This window comes from Tachyglossus aculeatus, chromosome X1 (genome assembly GCF_015852505.1).
Source record: "Tachyglossus aculeatus isolate mTacAcu1 chromosome X1, mTacAcu1.pri, whole genome shotgun sequence".
In the NCBI taxonomy this organism is placed as follows: Eukaryota; Metazoa; Chordata; class Mammalia; order Monotremata; family Tachyglossidae; genus Tachyglossus; species Tachyglossus aculeatus.
The window spans coordinates 642,740-662,817 of NC_052101.1; the positions used below are offsets into that span (position 1 = coordinate 642,740).

The window sequence follows — 20,078 nt, forward strand, 5'->3', positions numbered from 1 at the left end:
GAAATAATCTCATATTTGCCCTTAACTACCTTAAAAAGTATCTTATGATTAAAACTGGAAGACTTTTTCAAATCTGCTGTACAATTCATTATTCAGGTGTTTTTCACGCTGCTTACAACTGAAATCAGGCTGGTAAAGCATCATGTTGTAGTGTTAGTCCCTAACACAGCAGGGAAGCATTTAAATCTTTACACACATACACCCATCCCACCTGCAAAAAAATAAATAGATAAATAAATTTTATCCAAGTGAACTAAATAAGGAAATTTACCTTGGAACAAAATTTATTTGAGGACTAGCTTTTACAATTTTACTTTAATGGAGCATTTGGATTCTCTGCCATATGTGGATGTTAGTAAAGTGGGGATGCAAATTTGAGTTTTAATGACGGAGACTTAAAGCAGGAGATTTGGCTTGTGTGTGGGCTCTAAAACCAGTGGTTGGGCTGGACTGCCTGGCTTTTCATGGTGCAAAGGACTCAACTAACATACATGACACAAATTGGTGGATCAAGTATTTGCTTTTGAATTTTCCCAGTCATTTAAAGTGGGTACTTTTATTTAGGTTTCATTCATTCATTCAATTGTATTTGTGACCTCAGCAAGGGACAGACAGAGCCTTTGTTAGCCTTTTAAGCATGCAATCAACATTTTAAAAATCGACCTAGATACATATTTTCCATCAAGGTAATGGGCGGGATTCTTTCCTATCAAAAACCAAAAAGCACTCGGTTCCAGAGAACTATGTTAAGAGTTTGAGTCAAACCTAAATCATTTAGAACCTAAATTCTGAAGCTGCCCCATTTTGGATTTCCAGGTATGAGGCCATCTAGTTTGACTTCAACTTGCCTTGGGTCCAGAGTCCCTTTCAGTTCCATACGTACCCATATCCAGCACCTGGTCACTGTCAGTGATGGTAGTGGGTGACAAGTGTCCGTCCATCTTTCATAGATAGAAGTGCATGTACAAAGAAACAAGATGGCCCCAAGGAGGCCCAGTGTGAGAGAGACACAGGTCACCCCACCCAAGTAGCCTTTTCCCTGTTCAGTCCAAGTCCTGAGGCCAGGCCCGAGCCAGAATAGGGCTCACCCATCTAAAGGTTTATAATAATAATAATAATAATATTGATGGTATTTGTTACACACTTACTATGTGCCAAGCACTGTTCTAAACGCTGGGGTAGATACCAGGTAATCAGGTTGTCCCGCGTGGGGCTCACAGTCTTAATACCCATTTTACAGATGAGGTAACTGAGGCACAGAGAAGTGAAGTGACTTGCCCAAAGTCACACAGCTGATAAGTGGTGGAGTCAGGATTAGAACTCACAACCTCTGACTCCCAAGCCTGTGCTTTTGCCACTAAGCCACGCTGCTTGTCCCACTCAGACAGCCTCCAATGCCAGAGACTCTGGCCTCCAAATAAAAATGGGCGCTACACACAATAAGAAGTATACTGATAATAATAATAACTATATCATTGTTGTTATTATTATTATTATTGTGGTGTTTGTTAAGCACTTACTTTGTGCCCAAACCTGTACTAAGCACTAGGGTAAATCCTTGATAATCAGGTCAGACACAGTTCCTGTCCCTCATGGGGTCCAACAACCTAACGGGGGGGTGAAATTTAATCACAGCCAAGCCTCGTGAAGTGGAGAAAATTCAGTCATTCATGATAGCATTTATTAAGCGCTTACTATGTGCAAAGCACAAGAAAATGTTGTGTGCCTTCAACTGGAACCTTAATGTGTCTATCTCTAGTCTCAAATCTCGAAGACCTTGATTGGCAAATGTCCTTCTCTGCCTCTCCTCTGAAAGTAACTGCTAAGCTATCAGACTCTTAACATAGTTTGTGTATGAGATTCCTTGTTTTAAGCAAATTGCTTTCCCCTTATTGACACAGACCTTCTGTAAAATGAATCTGTGGTATCATTTGATCTCATTGAAAGTAGGGTTAAATAGCAATTCATAGTTTTCCCACGTCAGCCTTCATAAAGGTATTTTAGAAAAGTCAGAAAAGCATACCTTGTATTGTATTAGATTCATTCATTCATTCATTGAATCGTATTTATTGAGCACTTACTGTGTGCAGAGCACTGTACTAAGTGCTTGGGAAGCTCCAGTCGGCAACATACAGAGACGGTCCCTACCCAACAACAGGCTCACAGTCTAGAAGGGGGCTCACATGGGAAATAAGCAAAAAGAACAAGATGACAGTGATTTATACATTAGAATACAATCTCCATTTGAGAAGCCAAAATATAGAAGAGACTTAATTCCACTTGGTTACCCATTCAAAAGTGTAAGCTTGTCTCGGCGCAAGACCAGCTGAGAACTCAAATACCTGGGCTTTGCAGGGAGATTAGATTCTCTCATAGTTGATATTTACAGTATTCCTGCATTCGCCTTCCCTGGATGAGAAAAATGATTGTGTCTGTGATTTTAATTTTTATTACTCCAAAATATATTTTTTAAAAAAAGTGTTATTTTTCAAGAGATCCATAAACTAGGTTTTGGTGTAAGGTAATTTAAAAAGCCACTGTGTTACACTGTGATGGGATATTTTAATAATCACTCATTTCTAGTCTGTGTGAGCAGCGCTGCTCTGGTAGCATATTACTGTTTTTGAAGTGTTTTTAACTTACATATAAATGTTTTTCTAATTTATGTGTCTTTAAAACTGATTAAAAAGTAGTTTAAAAATATTTGAATGTGTTTGGCTAATTTCAGGGGCTGTTTATTAATCAGCTACTAAGTGAAATCATTTAAGGAAAACTTCCTTTACTGCAGATTTCCAACGACTAAAATTTTTACCTGGACCTGCTATGGTTGAGTAGTTTTCACTAGAATATCCTGTCTGCTGTAATTTAATTACTGTACCAAGTGTTCAATTAAGTGTTCGAATGTAGTTTTTGAAAAGAAAAGAAAATGCGCTTTAATTATTATGACAACCCAAGGTTCAGTGATCAACTAAATTGGATTAATTTTTGTAATCACTTGTTCACAATATTGAAAGCTGTTTGAGTTTTCACCCAAAGCAGATTTGTAGACTACAAGATCCTAGAGAGCAGTGATCGTGGTCTGCCACCTGTATTGTACTCTCCCAAGCACTTAGTACAGTGCATAAAGTGAGCACTCAAATACCATTGATTGAGAAAATAGCCAATTCATTTTATGTAAGAGAAGAATGACCCAGATCAAGCTAGTCTTAACGACAGTTGCCTCTCTACAAGGGCATGCTTGGACTGCCCAATACGTGTGGGCAATTTTTAATAAAGAATCCCAGAAGCCAAAATGGGATAGGAGAGCAAGTTTTTTAGACTTGATTCTGATTGACATTGAGTACCCAGTGGAAAAGTAACAGTGGCAGTTTCAGCCACATGTTCTAAAACTCCCTCATTTCCTAATGTCGTTATTTCCCATTGTACTTAGAGTCTTAAGATGTGACTGATGTGTGTGGGCCCGTTACTCCTGACCAACCGGCGGCTCGGGTTCCCGGGAGATTACTTGTCCAGCTCTCACTACCCAATCGTACTTACTGAGCGCTTACTATGTGCAGCACTGAAGATGGGGTCCAGGCTGGGAGTTCGGGCACCAAATCTAAAACTGGGGCCAACTGCCTGGGAAGGACCAACTTGTGCATGGGGTTGATGAGGTGGGGGCGAAGGTGCAGGGGGCCTCTCACAACAGCCCCTCTGAACCCTTCATGTGACAATAGGAGAAATGTCTATGTTCATTCATTCATTCATTCAATTGTATTTATTGAGTGCTTACTATGTGCAGAGCACTGTACTAAGTGCTTGAAAAGTACAGTTCAGCAATAGACAATCCCTACCCAACAGTCTAGAAGAGGGGAGGCAGACAACAAAATAAAACAAGTAGATGGGCATCAAAAGCAACAATATAAATAGAATTATAGGTGTATATACACGTCATTAATAAAATAAATAGAAAAATAAATATCTATACACAAGTGCAGTGGGGTGGAGGGAGGGAGTAGGGGCGATGGGGAGGGGAGGAGGAGCAGAGGAAAAATGGGGCTCAGTCTGGGAAGGCCTCCTGGAGGAGATGAGCTTTCAGTAGGGCTTTGAAGTGGGGGAGTGTTCTAGTTTGGCGGATGTGAGGAGGGAGGGCATTCCAGGCCAGAGGTAGGACGTGGGCCAGGGGTCGATGGTGGGACAGGCGAGGACGAGGCCCAGTGAGCAGAGGAGCGGAGTGTGTGGGCTGGAGAAGGAGAGAAGGGAGGTGAAATAGGAGGGGGCAAGGTGATAGAGAGTTTTGAAGACAATAGTGAGGAGTTTTTGCTTCATAGGAAGGTTTATAGGCAACCACGGGAGAAATTTTGGGGGGCGGGGGAGGAGGATGACATGCCCAGAGCATTTCTGTAGAGAGATAATCTGGGCAGCAGAGTGAACTATAGACTGAAGTGGGGAGAGACAGGAAGTTGGGAGTTCAGAAAGGATGCTGATGCAGAAATCCAGTCGGGATATGATGAGTGATTGTATTAAGGAGGTAACGGTTTGGATGGAGAGGAAAGATGGATCTTGGAAATGTTGTGCAGGTGAGACCGGCAGGTTTTGGTGACGGATTGGATGTGTGGGGTGAATGAGAGAGCGGAGTCGAGGATGACACCAAGGTTGAAGATGGAAGTTAAGGAGGGAGGAGGAGGGAAGGGGTGAGAGTTTTTGTAAGGTGAGAGGGAATAGGGTCAGAAGCACGGTGGAGGAGGTGGCACTTGAGAGGAGGGAGGACATCTCCTCTGAAAATACTGCTGGGAAGGATGGGAAAGTAGAGGAGGGGGTCGAGAGCGGGGGGGGGGGGGATGGAAAAGGGGGAGGGGTGACTAGGGAGCTCAGACCTGATGGTGTTATTTTTCCTGATGAAGTAGGTGGCCAGATCTTTGAGGGTGGGGGATGGAGGAAGGGGGAGGACCAGGGGGCCTGAGGAGGGAGTTAAATGTCCAGAACAGCTGATGGGGGTGATGGGCACGGGTGTCAATAGGGGAAGAGAAATAGTTTTGCCTGGCAGAGCAGAGGGCAGAGATAAGGCAAGAAAGGATAAATTTAAAGTGAGTCTGGTGTTTGGACTTTCACCAGCAGCTCGAGCATAAGAGCGAAGGAGGTGGACAGTGGCAGTGATCTAGGGCTGTGGGTTAGTGGTTGGAGAGTGACAAAGGGACAGGGAAAGAGTGAGCTGAGTTTAGAGAAGGTAGGGTTGAGAGCATCAGTTTGACCCTTAAGAGCGGGTAGAGTGGATAGGGAGGCAAGGTGGGGTGTGATGCACTGAGGGAGATGGATGGGGTAGAGAGAGCAGAGGTCTCTGTGGGGGAGTAATACAGATTTACGGTCGGGGGGAGTGTGAGAGAGGAGGCCGGTGAGAAGATTACAGTCAGAGAGAGGGATTTCAGAGTTGGTGAAGGTGGAAATAATGCAGGGGTAACATATGATGAGAAGGAGGGTGTGAGCAAGTTGGTGACTGGGCGAGGTGGGGGTGGAGCAGGAAGTTGGAGGAGTCAAGGAGTGACAGAAGGCGGGTGGCCGAGGAGTCACCGGGTACATCCATGTGGATGTTGAAGTCTCCAAGGATCAGAAACTTCAACAGAGGTTCATTCACCACATGGTGGGGGGAAGACTCTGCAGATTTCCATGTTCAGTGATTCTGGGGAATGGGATTTATTTTATATGACACCATGGATTATATCAGGAGGTAAGTATGAAAAACTTGTAGAGTTACTAGTCTATAAAGGATGTGGCATTATATAATGGTGCTTAGAAGTCTTTAATTTTAAATAAAAACAGGCATAAGTTTTAATTCATTTTAAATTGAAAATAAAACAGATGGACAGAGGTCAAAACTTTCAAGTGTAATTTCAGTGCCAAAAATGATGATGTGTACCCAGTGAGCTCAACAAATGCTCTGGCTAATTGGCACTTCACTAAAATTCATCATAAGGATCAGTGAGCAAAGGCCACATTCAGCAAGGCTCTTAGCATACATTCGTATTGACTGAAGGATTTGCTTTAAATGCTGAGAAAACTTAAAGGAATGTTTCCAGAAGTTGATTTCTTGATGATTGGTGTTGAACAAAACAAGAATTATAGGACTAGGGCCCAGAAAGGCTGTTTTGCTGCATCACTCTGCATTCCATGAGAGTTGAGTGGGCAATCACAACCTCCACAGGGAAGAAAAAAGGGCTGAGGATGTCTGTAACTCCAAGTTATCTCGAAATGCACTGGGCTTTTCAGGAGTGGTTGGAGGGAAGTTGTGGTGGGGGGAGAGATTTTCACCACTTTGGTGAGGCAGCCAGAGATCTGACATTTCCCCTAGAGTGACAAATACCCCTCCATCTCCAGTTTTCCCCAAGTCTTAGGGATTAAGAGGGCAGCACTGGAAGCAGGGGGAGAGGGAGAGAGAAAGATAGGTAACAGAGGAGTTTGAAATTCACAACGATTTTTCATTCTTGAGGTGCCGAATTAATTTTTAAACATGTCTAACAAGAAAAACAAACCTAAAACTGAGAAATTTGGAATAAATGTGGCAGTAATATAGGAAGGAGCACCTCTTTCTGCCCCAAGACCCACTGAGTTCCTATGCGGATCCCTCTCCTTTCATCCCAAGATAAATGCACGCCTTCACATTGAATACCACTGATAATAATAAGTATTAAGTACTTACAATGTGAGAAACACACTGGGAAGAATTCTTGGATGCTAATTCTGATCTTGTTCTAAACACAAAAAGCTTCCATTCTTTTGTGCATGTTGGGATGGAAAGGAGACAGACACACACACACACACACACAAAAATGGACTGGCAAAAGCAAAAACTCAGAAAGAGTAATATAAAAAAATGACAATTCTTCCCTCAGTTCCTCATGAATCTCAATGCTGCAGCCCTGGCATCCTGTTCACATTGCCAGAGCCTTCCCTCCGCCCCAGCTTAGGTTTGCACCCTTTGGTGTTGGTTGGAGGCAGGATCCATCTCGGCCTTCGGGATGTCGCCTGCAGGCACAGGAGCATGAGGAAGGAGAAATTCTGGGCTCTGTCCCCCAGATGAGTTGTGGGGGGGGAGAATTTGTTCTCCATAGTTGGGGCTAGAGGGTGCAGGGTATCTATGGACCTCAGGGCCCAGAGCCCAGATGAGGGGGCAGGGGGGTAGGGTACACTCCAGGTTATGTGACTCAGAGCTACAGCCCACCACATCCATTCCTGTCTCCTCCCCTGGCGACCACCTGCTGCACTACCATGCCACATCACAGCATGAGCACTTTGGCCAAAAATGGGATCTGTAAATAAAGTTCTTGTGTGCCGTTGGCAAGGTGTTACACCTTACCTGTCTACTTATTCATTCATTTATTCAATCGTATTTATTGAGCGCTTACTGTGTGCAGAGCACTGTACTACACGCTTGGGAAGTACAAGTTGGCAACATATAGAGACAGTCCCTACCCAACAACGGGCTCACATTCTGTGCCCCAGCGGGAACACGACAGGCAGGGACGAGAGAGCACGAGGGACACCGTGCAAACTACCGGCACCAGAATCAAGTCCTCTGTATCCATCCTCCATTTGAAGCCTTCGTGACTGGACTGAGACTCATCTGCTTTTCATCACACGAGATGCCATCCTTCCTCCTTCTCTACATCCTCTGGCCCTCACCTTTGGCAAACTGATCTCTTCCCTGTGTATTTCAAAATCATTGCTAAAAAAAACCCACAAAAAATTGTCACTAGCATTCATTCATTCATTCAATTGTATTTATTGAGCGCTTACTGTGTGCAGAGCACTGTACTAAGCGCTTGGGAAGTACAAGTTGGCAACATATAGAGATGGTCCCTACCCAACAATGGGCTCACAGTCTAGCACTGAGACTTAAAACCATCCTTTAAGGCCCACTCACTCATTTAATTTTCATTTTTCTATGATCTTTCCTTTTCTTTCAGGAGTATAAGAGAAGAAGCATGACCTAGTGATTAGTCCTTCTGGGAGTCAGAAGGACTTTGGTTCTAATTCCCGGTCTGTAATTCCAGTCTGACCTCGGACAAGTCACCTAACTTAACTTCCCTACCCAACAACGGGCTCACAGTCTAGCACTGAGACTTAAAACCATCCTTTAAGGCCCACTCACTCATTTAATTTTCATTTTTCTATGATCTTTCCTTTTCTTTCAGGAGTATAAGAGAAGAAGCATGACCTAGTGATTAGTCCTTCTGGGAGTCCGAAGGACTTGGGTTCTAATTCCCGATCTGTAATTCCGGTCTGACCTCGGACAAGTCACCTAACTTAACTTTGTCTCATCTGTAAAATGGGGATTAAGCTAAGCCTGTGAGTTCCATATGGGACACGGGCTGTGTCCAACCTGATTAGCTTGCACCTACCCCCAGCATTTAGTACAGGTCCTGGCACACAGTAAGTGCCTAATATAATGATGGCCTTTATTAAGTGCTTACAATGTGCAAATCAGAGCAGCATGCCGGTCAAAGATAGTTTTCACTTCTCTCCCCCTCCCCACTCCGTCTTCTCCCTCAGTCGAAGCCCCCGCCCTGCCTGCCTCTCCCTCATTCATTCATTCAACCGTATTTATTAGAGCACTGTAATAATAAAAATAACAATGAGGGTATTTATTAGGTACTTACTATGTAGCAAGCACCGTTCTAAACGCTGGGGTAAATACAAGGTGATCAGGTAGTTCCACGTGGGGCTCACAGTCTTAATCTCCATTTTATAGATGAGGTAACTGAGGCACGGAGAAGTGACGTGCCTAAAGTTACACAGTTGACAAGTAGCAGTCGCGATTCAAACTTATGACCTTCTAGACTGTGAGCCCGTTGTTGGGTAGGGACCCTCTTTATATGTTGCCGAGTTGTACTTCCCAAGCGCTTAGTCCAGTGTTCAGCACACAGCAAGCGCTCACTAAGTACGATTGAATGAATGAATGACCTCTGACTCCCAAGCCCGGGCTCTTTCCACTAAGGCACGCTACTTCTCTGTACTAAGCGCTTGGGAGGGGACGATGGAACAATGAAAGGGCACATTCCCCGCCCACAACGAGCATGAATAGGAAGAAATGAGGGATGTGGACCCCCATGCCGCGGGACTGGGAGGGAGATGAACAAAGGGAGCAAGTCAGGGTGATGCAGGTGGGAAGAAAGGGGGGGGTCATAGTCAGGGAGGGCCTCTTGAAGGAGATAATAATAATAATCTGTATATATGTATATATGTTTGTACATATTTATTTCTCTATTTATTTATTTATTTTACTGTACATATCTATTCTATTTATTTTATTTTCTTGGTATGTTTGGTTTTGCTCTCTGTCTCCCCCTTTTAGACTGTGAGCCCACTATTGGGTAGGGACAGTCTCTATATGTTGCCGACTTGTACTTCCCAAGCGCTTAGTACAGTGCTCTGCACACAGTAAGTGCTCAATAAATACGATTGATGATGATGATGATGATAATAATAATAATAATGATGGCATTTGTTAAGTGCTTACTATGTGCATAGCACTGTTCTAAGCGCTGGGGGGGGGAATACAGTGTGATCAAGTTGTCCCACGTGGGGCTCACAGTCTTAACCCCCATTTTTACAGATGAGGGAACTGAGGCTCCGAGAAGTTAAGTGAGAGATGGGCCTTCAGTACTTCCCAAGCGCTTAGTCCATTCATTCATTCATTCAATCGTATTTATTGAGCGCTTACTGTGTGCAGAGCACTGTATTAAGCACTTGGGAAGTACAAGTTGGCAACATATAGAGACGGTCCCTACCCAACAGTGGGCTCACAGTCGAGAAGTCTAGTCTAGTCCAGTGCTGTGCAGACAGTAAGTGCTCAATAAATAGGACTGACCGAATGAATAAGGTTTTGAAGGGGGGTGGGGTGGGGCATTGATCTGCTATGAGGAGGGAGGGCGTTGCGGGCCCGAAGAGAAGGTTTAGCAGTGGAGGTGTTCCTCCCAATGTCCTGTCCCACAGCCTAAGCCCCCTCCCTCTTCCCCACCATCGCCTCCTCCTCTTCCTCCTCTTCAGTCCCGGTGTCCGGCCCCGGCCCAGCTCTCCCGGCCCTCTGTCAGCTGAGCGTCCCGAAGGCTTACTCAAAGTCCTACTGAGAACTCACCTCCTCCAGGAGGCCTTCCCAGACTGAGTCCCCTCCTTCCTCTCCCCCTCCTCCCCATCCCCCCCGCCTTACCTGATGATGATGATGGCATTTGTTAAGCGCTTACTATGTGCAAAGCGCCATTCTAAGCGCTGGGGAGGTTACAGGGTGATCAGGTTGTCCCACGGGGGGCTCACAGTTTTAATCCCCATTTTACAGAGGCGGTAACTGAGGCCCAGAGAAGTGAAGTGACTTGCCCACAGTCCCACAGCTGGCAATTGGCAGAGCCGGGATTTGAACCCACGACCTCTGACTCCAAAGCCCGGCCTCTTTCCACTGAGCCACGCTGCTTCTTACCTCCTTCCCCTCCCCACAGTACCTGTACATACGTATATACGTTTGTACGTATTTATTACCCTATTTGCTTATTTATTTTATTTGTACATATTTATTCTATTGATTTTATTTGGCGAATAGGTTTTGTTTTGTCGTCTGTCTCCCCCTTCCAGACTGTGAGCCCGCTGTGGGGTAGGGACCGTCTCTAGATGTTGCCAACTTGGACTTCCAAAACGCTTAGTCCAGTGCTCTGCACACAGTAAGCGCTCAATAAATACAACTGAATGAATGAATAAATACGAATGAATGAATGAATGAATACTTACACTGTGTTGGGGTAACGCACGGGCCCAACCTATCAGCAATTGAACGAATACTCGCTCCTACTGGTGCCAGGCGGCATGGTGCGGTGTATATATGTATATATGTTCATACGTATTTATTATTCTATTTATTTATTTTACTTGTACATATCTATTCTCTTTATTTTATTTTGTTACTATGGTTGGTTTTGTTCTCTGTCTCCCCCTTTTAGACTGTGAGCCCACTGTTGGCCAGGGACTGTCTCTATATGTTGCCAACTTATACTTCCCAAGCGCTTAGTAATAATAATAATAATGGCATTTATTAAGCGCTTACTATGTGCAAAGCACCGTTCTAAGCGCTGGGGAGGTTACAAGGTGATCAGGTTGTCCCACGTGGGGCTCACAGTCTCAATCCCCATTTTACAGATGGGGGAACTGAGGCACAGAGAAGAGCAGTCCTTGCAGCCTCCAAAGACTCTAGTGCTCCGCACACAGTAAGCGCTCAATAAATACGATTGATTGATTGATTGTTTACATACGATTGAATGAATGAATGATTGAATGAATACATACGGTTGAATGAATGAATGAATACATACGATTGAATGAATGAATACATGCTGACTGAGACTGAGCCCCCTCCCCATCCCCCCGCCTTACCTCCTTCCCCTCCCCACAGCACCTGTATATATGTATATATGTATATATGTTTCTACGTATCTATTACTCTATTTATTTATTTATTTTATTTGTACATATTTATTCCATTTATTTTATTTTGTTAATATGCTTTGTTTTGTTCTCGGCCTCCCCCTTCTAGACTGTGAGCCCACTGTTGGGAAGGGACTGTCTCTATATGTTGCCAACTTGTACTTCCCAAGTGCTTAGTACAGTGCTCTGCACACAGTAAGCGCTCAATAAATACGATTGAATGAATGAATGAATGAATGAATACATGCGATTGAATGAATGAATGAATGAATATTCATTCAAATACGATTGATGATGATGATGATGAATGAATGAATGAATGAATGAATGAATAAAGCCGGGCCCTCCCCGCCCAGCCCCGCCCACGCCCAAACTGCCCAACGGCGTCCTCGGGCTGGACGACCACGTGACCCTGAGGGGCGGGGGGCGGCGGCACGTGACCCTGAGGGGCGGGGGCGGCGGCACGTGACCCTGAGGGGCGGGGGCGGCGGGGGCGGCGGCACGTGACCCTGAGGGGCGGGGGCGGCGGCACGTGACCCTGAGGGGCGGGGGCGGCGGCACGTGACCCTGAGGGGCGGGGGCGGCGGGGGCGGTGGCACGTGACCCTGAGGGGCGGGGGCGGCGACACGTGACCCTGAGGGGCGGTGGCGGCGGGGGCGGCGGCACGTGACCCGGGCGGGCGGCTCCGTGAGAAGAAGGAAGATGGCGGCCGGGGCTGGGTGGTGCCGTCCTTAGCGGGGGCGGCGGAGCGGGCTGAGCCCCCCGGCGATCGCTCGGTCGGTCCCGGAGGAAGGAGGTGAGCGTCGGCGCGGCCGCCCCCACCGCCTCCATCTCCGCGGCTCGTCGGCGGGCGGGGCCGGGGCCGGGGCCGGGCGGGGGGCGGTGAGGGAGCTCGTTGTTGTTGAGGGGGCTCGTTGAGGGAGCTCGTTGTTGAGGGAGCTCCTTGTTGAGGGAGCTCCTTGTTGAGGGAGCCCTGAGGCGGAGGGCCCGGCCGCGGGAGGACGGACGGCGGACGGACGGGAGGCAGGCAGGCAGGCAGGCGGGCGGCGAGTCGGTTGCTAAGGAACGGGCCGTTTCCTCAGGCCCGACGGCGGGGGGGGGGGGGGGGGGGCGGGGCCGGAGCCCGCACTAAACCGGGCCGGACCGGTCGGGGCGGGGGGCTGAGGAGAGCAGGAGCAGGAGGGTATTTGTGTATTCATTCATTCATTCAATGGTATTTCTTGAGCGCTTACTGTGTGCAGAGCACTGGGCTAAGCGCTTGGGAAGGCCAAGTTGGCCATCAGTCATCAATCAATCGTATTTATTGAGCGCTTACTGCGTGCAGAGCACTGGACTAAGCGCCGCTTACTGTGTGCAGAGCACTGGACTAAGCGCTTGGGAAGGCCAAGTTGGCCATCAATCAATCAATCGTATTTATTGAGCGCTTACTGTGTGCAGAGCACTGGACTAAGCGCCGCTTACTGTGTGCAGAGCACTGGACTAAGCGCTTGGGAAGTCCAAGTTGGCAGTCAATCATTCAATCGTATTGAGCGCTTACTGTGTGCAGAGCACTGGACTAAGCGCCGCTTACTGTGTGCAGAGCACTGGACTAAGCGCTTGGGAAGTCCAAGTTGGCAATCAATCAATCAATCGTATTTAATGAGCGCTTACTGTGTGCAGAGCACTGGACTAAGCGCCGCTTACTGTGTGCAGAGCACTGGACTAAGCGCTTGGGAAGTCCAAGTTGGCCATCAATCAATCAATCGTATTTATTGAGCGCTTACTGCGTGCAGAGCACTGGACTAAGCGCCGCTTACTGTGTGCAGAGCACTGGACTAAGCACTTGGGAAGTCCAAGTTGGCAATCAATCAATCAATCGCATTTATTGAGCGCTTACTTTGTGCAGACTGGACTAAGCGCCGCTTACTGTGTGCAGAGCACTGGACTAAGCGCTTGGGAAGGCCAAGTTGGCAATTAATCAATCAATCGTATTTATTGAGCGCTTACTGTGTGCAGAGCACTGGACTAAGCGCCGCTTACTGTGTGCAGAGCACTGGACTAAGCGCTTGGGAAGGCCAAGTTGGCAATTAATTAATCAATCAATCGTATTTATTGAGCGCTTACTGCGTGCAGAGCACTGGACTAAGCGCCGCTTACTGTGTGCAGAGCACTGGACTAAGCGCTTGGGAAGGCCAAGTTGGCAATCAATCAATCAATCGTATTTATTGAGCACTTACTGCGTGCAGAGCACTGGACTAAGCGCCGCTTACTGTGTGCAGAGCAGTGGACTAAGCGCTTGGGAAGTCCAAGTTGGCCATCAATCAATCAATCGTATTTATTGAGCGCTTACTGTGTGCAGAGCACTGGACTAAGCGCCGCTTACTGTGTGCAGAGCACTGGACTAAGCACTTGGGAAGTCCAAGTTGGCAATCAATCAATCAATCGCATTTATTGAGCGCTTACTTTGTGCAGACTGGACTAAGCGCCGCTTACTGTGTGCAGAGCACTGGACTAAGCGCTTGGGAAGGCCAAGTTGGCAATCAATCAATCGTATTTATTGAGCGCTTACTGTGTGCAGAGCACTGGACTAAGCGCCGCTTACTGTGTGCAGAGCACTGGACTAAGCGCTTGGGAAGGCCAAGTTGGCAATTAATTAATCAATCAATCGTATTTATTGAGCGCTTACTGCGTGCAGAGCACTGGACTAAGCGCCGCTTACTGTGTGCAGAGCACTGGACTAAGCGCTTGGGAAGGCCAAGTTGGCAATCAATCAATCAATCGTATTTATTGAGCACTTACTGCGTGCAGAGCACTGGACTAAGCGCCGCTTACTGTGTGCAGAGCAGTGGACTAAGCGCTTGGGAAGTCCAAGTTGGCCATCAATCAATCAATCGTATTTATTGAGCGCTTACTGTGTGCAGAGCACTGGACTAAGCGCCGCTTACTGTGTGCAGAGCACTGGACTAAGCGCTTGGGAAGTCCAAGTTGGCCATCAATCAATCAATCAATCGTGTTTATTGAGCGCTTACTGCGTGCAGAGCACTGGACTAAGCGCCGCTTACTGTGTGCAGAGCACTGGACTAAGCGCTTGGGAAGTCCAAGTTGGCCATCAATCAATCAATCGTATTTATTGAGCGCTTACTGTGTGCAGAGCACTGGACTAAGCGCCGCTTACTGTGTGCAGAGCACTGGACTAAGCGCTTGGGAAGGCCAAGTTGGCCATCAATCAATCAATCGTATTTATTGAGCGCTTACTGTGTGCAGAGCACTGGACTAAGCGCCGCTTACTGTGTGCAGAGCACTGGACTAAGCGCTTGGGAAGTCCAAGTTGGCAGTCAATCATTCAATCGTATTGAGCGCTTACTGTGTGCAGAGCACTGGACTAAGCGCCGCTTACTGTGTGCAGAGCACTGGACTAAGCGCTTGGGAAGTCCAAGTTGGCAATCAATCAATCAATCGTATTTAATGAGCGCTTACTGTGTGCAGAGCACTGGACTAAGCGCCGCTTACTGTGTGCAGAGCACTGGACTAAGCGCTTGGGAAGTCCAAGTTGGCCATCAATCAATCAATCGTATTTATTGAGCGCTTACTGCGTGCAGAGCACTGGACTAAGCGCCGCTTACTGTGTGCAGAGCACTGGACTAAGCGCTTGGGAAGTCCAAGTTGGCAATCAATCAATCGTATTTATTGAGCACTCACTGTGTGCAGCGCACTGGACTAAGCGCTTGGGAAGTCCAAGTTGGCAACATCTAGAGACGGTCCCTACCCGACAGCGGGCTCACAGTCTAGAAGGGGGAGACAGATGGCAAAACAAAACCTATTCACCAAATAAAATCAATAGAATAAATATGTACAAATAAAATGAATAAGCAAATAGGGTAATAAATACGTACAAACGTATATACGTATGTACAGGTGCTGTGGGGAGGGGAAGGAGGTAAGAAGCAGCGTGGCTCAGTGGAAAGAGGCCGGGCTTTGGAGTCAGAGGTCGTGGGTTCAAATCCCGGCTCCGCCACTTGTCAGCTGTGTGACTTCGGGCAAGTCACTTCACTTCTCTGGGCCTCAGTTACCTCATCTGTCAAATGGGGATGAAGACTGTGAGCCCCACGTGGGACAACCTGATTACCTTGTAACCTCCCCAGCGCTTAGAACAGTGCTTTGCACATAGCAAGCGCTTAATAAATGCCATTATTATTATTATTATTCATTCATTCATCCAAACGTATTTATTGAGCGCTTACTGTGTGCAGAGCACTGGACTAAGCGCTAGGGAAGTCCAAGTTGGCAACATCTAGAGACGGTTCCTACCCAACAGTGGGCTCACAGTCTAGAAGGGGGAGATGGACCACAAAACAAAACGTATTAGCAAAATAAAATCAATAGAATAAATATGTACAAATTAAGTAAATAGAGAAATAAATATGTACAAACATATATACAGGTGCTGTGAGGAGGGGGAGAGGAAGGAAGGGGCTCAGGGTGGGAAGGCCTCCTGGAGGAGGTGAGCTCTCAGTAGGGCCTTGAAGGGAGGAAGAGAGCGAGCTTGGCGGATGGGCAGAGGGAGGGCATTCCAATCAATCAATCAATCAATCGTATTTATTGAGCGCTTACTGTGTGCAGAGCACTGTACTAAGCGCTTGGGAAGTACAAGTTGGCAACACATAGAGACAGTCCCTACCCAACAGCGGGCTCGCAGTCTAGAAGGGGGAGACCGAGAACAAAACCAAACATACTAACAAAATAAAATGAATAGATATGTACAAGTAAGATAAATAAATAGAGTAATAAATATGTACAAACATATATACATATATACAGGTGCTGTGGGGAAGGGAAGGAAAGTAGGGAAGTGAGGTAGGAGGGGGCGAGGGGATGGACGGCCTTGAAGCCGAAGGTGAGGAGTTTTTGCCTGATGCGTTGACCGGTTGGAGAGGGGCGGGGGGGGCGGGGGCAGGAGCAGGAGATTATTTGTACATACTTATTACTCCGTTTATTTTATTTGTACATATTTAGTACTCTATTAGTGACGTGTCTAGAGCTCTAATTCTATTTATTCTGACAGTATTGACGCCTGTCTGCTTGTTTTGTTCTGTTGGCCGTCTCTCCCCCCCCCCCCCCCTTCTAGATTGTGAGCCCGTTGTTGGGTAGGGACCGTCTCTACTGCCGATTTGTGCTTCCCGAGCGCTTAGTCCAGTGCCCCGCACACAGCAAGCGCCCAATCAATACGATGGAATGAATGAATGAGGAGGCTGGATCTGCAGGGGGGATAGGGGAAGAAGAGGGAAGAGGTTTTTAGACTGTTGAGCCCACTGTTGGGTAGGGACGGTCTCTATATGTTGCCGTCTTGTACTTCCCAAGGGCTTAGTTCAGTGCTCTGCACACAGTAAGTGCTCAATAAATGCGATTGATTAATTGACTGATTGAGGAGGGGGCCGGTTCGTCAGTGGGGATGGGGGAGAAGGGGAGGAGGAGGAGGGACCTTGATAATAATCATAATGTTGGTATTTGCTAAGCGCTTACTATGTGCCAAGCACAGTTTTAAGCGCTGAGGGGGATACAAGGTAATCAGGTTGTCCCACATGGTGCTCACAGTCTTCATCCCCATTTTAAAGATGAGGGAACTGAGGCACAGCGAAGTGAAGTGACTTGCCCAAGGGCACACCCTTGACAAGTGGCAGAGCCGGGATTAAAACCTACGGAAAGAGCATGGGCTTGGGAGTCAGAGGTCATGGGTTCAAATCCCGGCTCCACCGGGATTTGTGTGACTTTGGGCAAATCGGTTAACTTCTCTGTGCCTCAGTTACCTCATCTGTAAAATGGGGATGAAGACCGTGAGCCCCACGTCTCACAGTAGACTACTTTGTGTCTACGCTAGCGTTTAGAATAGGGCTTTGCACATTGTAAGCGCTTAACAAATGCCAACATTATTCAAGCGCTTAGTACAGTGCTCTGCACACAGTAAGTGCTCAATAAATATGAATGAACGAATGACTGTGAGACTGAGCCTCCTCCCCCTCCCCCCCCTTACCTCCTTCCCCTCCCCACAGCACCTGTATATATGTACATATGTTTGTACGTATTTCTCTATTCATTCATTTATTTTATTTGTACATATTTATTCTATTTATTTTATTTTGTTAATATGTTTTGTTGTCACTCCCCCTTCTAGACTGTGAGCCCACTGTTGGGTAGGGACTGTCTCTCTATGTTGCCAACTTGTACTTCCCAAGCGCTTAGTACAGTGCTGTGCACACAGTAAGTGCTCAATAAATACGATTGAATGAATGAAAGTCAGGTGACCTGGGTTCTAATCCCAGCCCTGCCACTTGTCTGCCATATGACCTTCTCTTTTCTTCGGTTTCCTCATCTGTAAAATGAAGATTAAATACCTGTTCTCCCTCTACCTTAGACTGTGTGGGACTCAGTGACTGTCTGATCTGATTGTACTGTATCTACCCTAGTGCTTGGCACAGTTCTTGGTATATAGCAAACAATTAACAAATACCACAGTTGTTATAGTTGTGATTTTTGGCTCCTCTTTGTGTGGAGATGAGCTCATTAAGTCCCAGCACACTGGTAATGCATTTCTTAAAAAAAAACAAACAACCAAACAAAAATGTAAAATGAAATGTTTTTTCACTTCTGTGAGGAAAAAAACATGAGTAGTGAGATGCTAGGGTTAAAATTTTAGGTCTTTTCATTTTCAAATGAGGTGATTGGGTATAACATTTTCCGTATATTTTTAAAGCCTCTTCTAATCTTATGATGATGATTAGTTGATGAGCAAAGTTTCATGTTTTCTGACTAAGGGCTTTGTCAGAGATGACAAAAGCGATTTTAAATTCAAAAGATTAAAATAGCATTTTTTTCCAAACTGAACTGAAATAGTGACGTTTATAAAAAATCACAAATTGCAACTGTATTGGTAATAATAATACTATTAATATTACTAATTAATACTATTATAATACTATTAATACTATTAGTACTAATACTATGTGCCAAGCACTCTCCTAAGTGTTTTGGGTTGATAGAATAGATTGAATAGAAGATGATCAGTTCAGATACAGTCCCTGTAGCATGTGGAGCCCAAAGTCTGAGGGGGAACAAGTATTCATAATCACCATTTTACAGATGAGGAAAACAGAAGTCCAGAGAAGTTGTGTCGAACCCCGGATCACAAAGAAGACAAGTGGCAGGGCCAAGATTGTTAAAGTAAATAATGGAGTGATTGCTTCCCCATTGTAACTCTGTCCATTCATTCATTCATTCAGTCGTATTTATTGAGCACTTACTGTGTGCAGAGCACTGTACTAAACGCTTGGGAAGTACAAGTCGGCAACATATAGAGACGGTCCCTACCCAACAACAGGCTGTCCACTGAGGCACAGAATCATGAGCTGAGAAGAAGCCACAATAATTCATTTGGTCTGGCCCTCTGTCTCAAGGGAGGTCAGCCCTTTCTTTTTGGTGTTTGTCCTAACCTTAAATGTCTCCAGATCCCTTCTGTAAATAGGGCAGGTGGACTAGGCTAGGGGGGAAGCAATAGTTGTAATCTATCTGGACTTCAGTACAACTTTTTATTTGGTCCTGTGACATCATATCCCCCAAGTACTACCTTGGCACCCCTGTGCCAATTACACCTTTTTTCACTCACACCCATTTAGGGTGCTTCTGTACATATCAACTTAAAATCCAGTTACTTAAGCAGTAGCTCATCTTCTTATTCGTTTTCTTTCTCTTATGACTAAGTTATTTAATGCCTGTCCCTTCTCCTGCTAAACGGTAAACTTTCTGAAGGCAGGGATTGTGTCTTAACTCTGTTGTAGTCTCCTCAGCTCAGGTAATACTATTAAGTTGCCTCAGAAAGGTAAGGTGATGGAGTCTAAACCTAGCATGACAAGCCTGCTAATCCTAGAGGTGTCCAAGATTGACTTTAGGACTTTGAGAATTGCAAAACACAGGCAATTTACAAACCTTATGAAGGAATATTGGAAGCTTTCTTCTCCCATCCTCCCGTCCCCTGCCAAACCACTTACCACTTAATGTTGATGCTTGTGGGGCGTTTTTCTCACCGCTGACCCCTTTCTCACGTACCCCTCTGACTTGGAATGCCCTCCCTCTCTATTTATGCTAAACCACCACCCTCCCCACCCTCAAGGCCTTATTAATGTCACATCTCCTCCAAGAGGCCTGCCCTCATTAAGCCATCTTTAAGCTGACTCCTTTTCCCTCTCCTGCATCATCTGTGCACTTGAATCTGTAACCCTTGGTATTTACCCCACCCTCAGCCCCACAACGCTCATGTACATATCCATAATGGATTTATGTCAGTGTCTGTCCTTCCCTTTAGATGGTAAATTTTTTGTGGGCATGGAATGTGTCTACCAATCCTCTTGTACTCAAGTGCTTAGTACAGTGCTCTGCACACAATAAATGCAGTTGATTGACTGTGCCTGTTTCCTCATCTGAAAACTAGGAATAAAATATCAGTTGTCCCTCTTAGAATGTGAGCCCCATGTGGAACAGATTCTATATTCAGTCTGCCTCACACTTTATAAGTGCCTAACAAATACCACAATTATCATTATTAGAAAACTGATGGCATAGCACCAGGTGGCTTTCCTCTTGCTTGCAGAGCCCAGATTAGATCCCAC

General features: G+C 46.1%; 2 protein-coding genes across 9 annotated transcripts in view; one reads left to right on the plus strand and one right to left on the minus strand.

Moving 5' to 3' along the window:
* Nucleotides 1-6,937: 6,937 nt before the first annotated feature.
* Nucleotides 6,938-19,433, minus strand: LOC119950483 (proline-rich protein 2-like). Its single transcript, XM_038772923.1, has 3 exons — nt 19,399-19,433; nt 11,809-12,500; nt 6,938-6,999 (listed from the first exon to the last, which is right to left on the minus strand). Exons 1-3 carry the CDS (start codon nt 19,431-19,433, stop codon nt 6,938-6,940), a joined length of 789 nt encoding a protein of 262 aa, XP_038628851.1.
* KIDINS220 (kinase D interacting substrate 220) overlaps nt 12,135-20,078 on the plus strand; it is a 104,001-nt gene continuing 96,057 nt past the window's right edge. For all 8 annotated transcript variants that reach the window (XM_038772685.1, XM_038772684.1, XM_038772686.1 and 5 more), the window contains exon 1: nt 12,135-12,238. The gene's annotated coding sequence lies outside the window, so the exon portion shown is untranslated. The remainder of the gene's footprint in view (nt 12,239-20,078) is intronic.

What these genes read in the sequence shown, in the direction of transcription:
- LOC119950483 (XM_038772923.1), bottom strand. Translation starts at nt 19,433, where the DNA reads ATGGGAGAAGAAAGCTTCCAATATTCCTTCATAAG. An exon ending in TTCCAATATTCCTTCATAAG is followed by an intron (nt 12,501 to 19,398) that starts GTTTGTAAATTG and finishes CCCGTTCCTTAG; the next exon opens with CAACCGACTCGCCGCCCGCC. An exon ending in CGCCGTTGGGCAGTTTGGGC is followed by an intron (nt 7,000 to 11,808) that starts GTGGGCGGGGCT and finishes CTGTGCCTGCAG; the next exon opens with GCGACATCCCGAAGGCCGAG.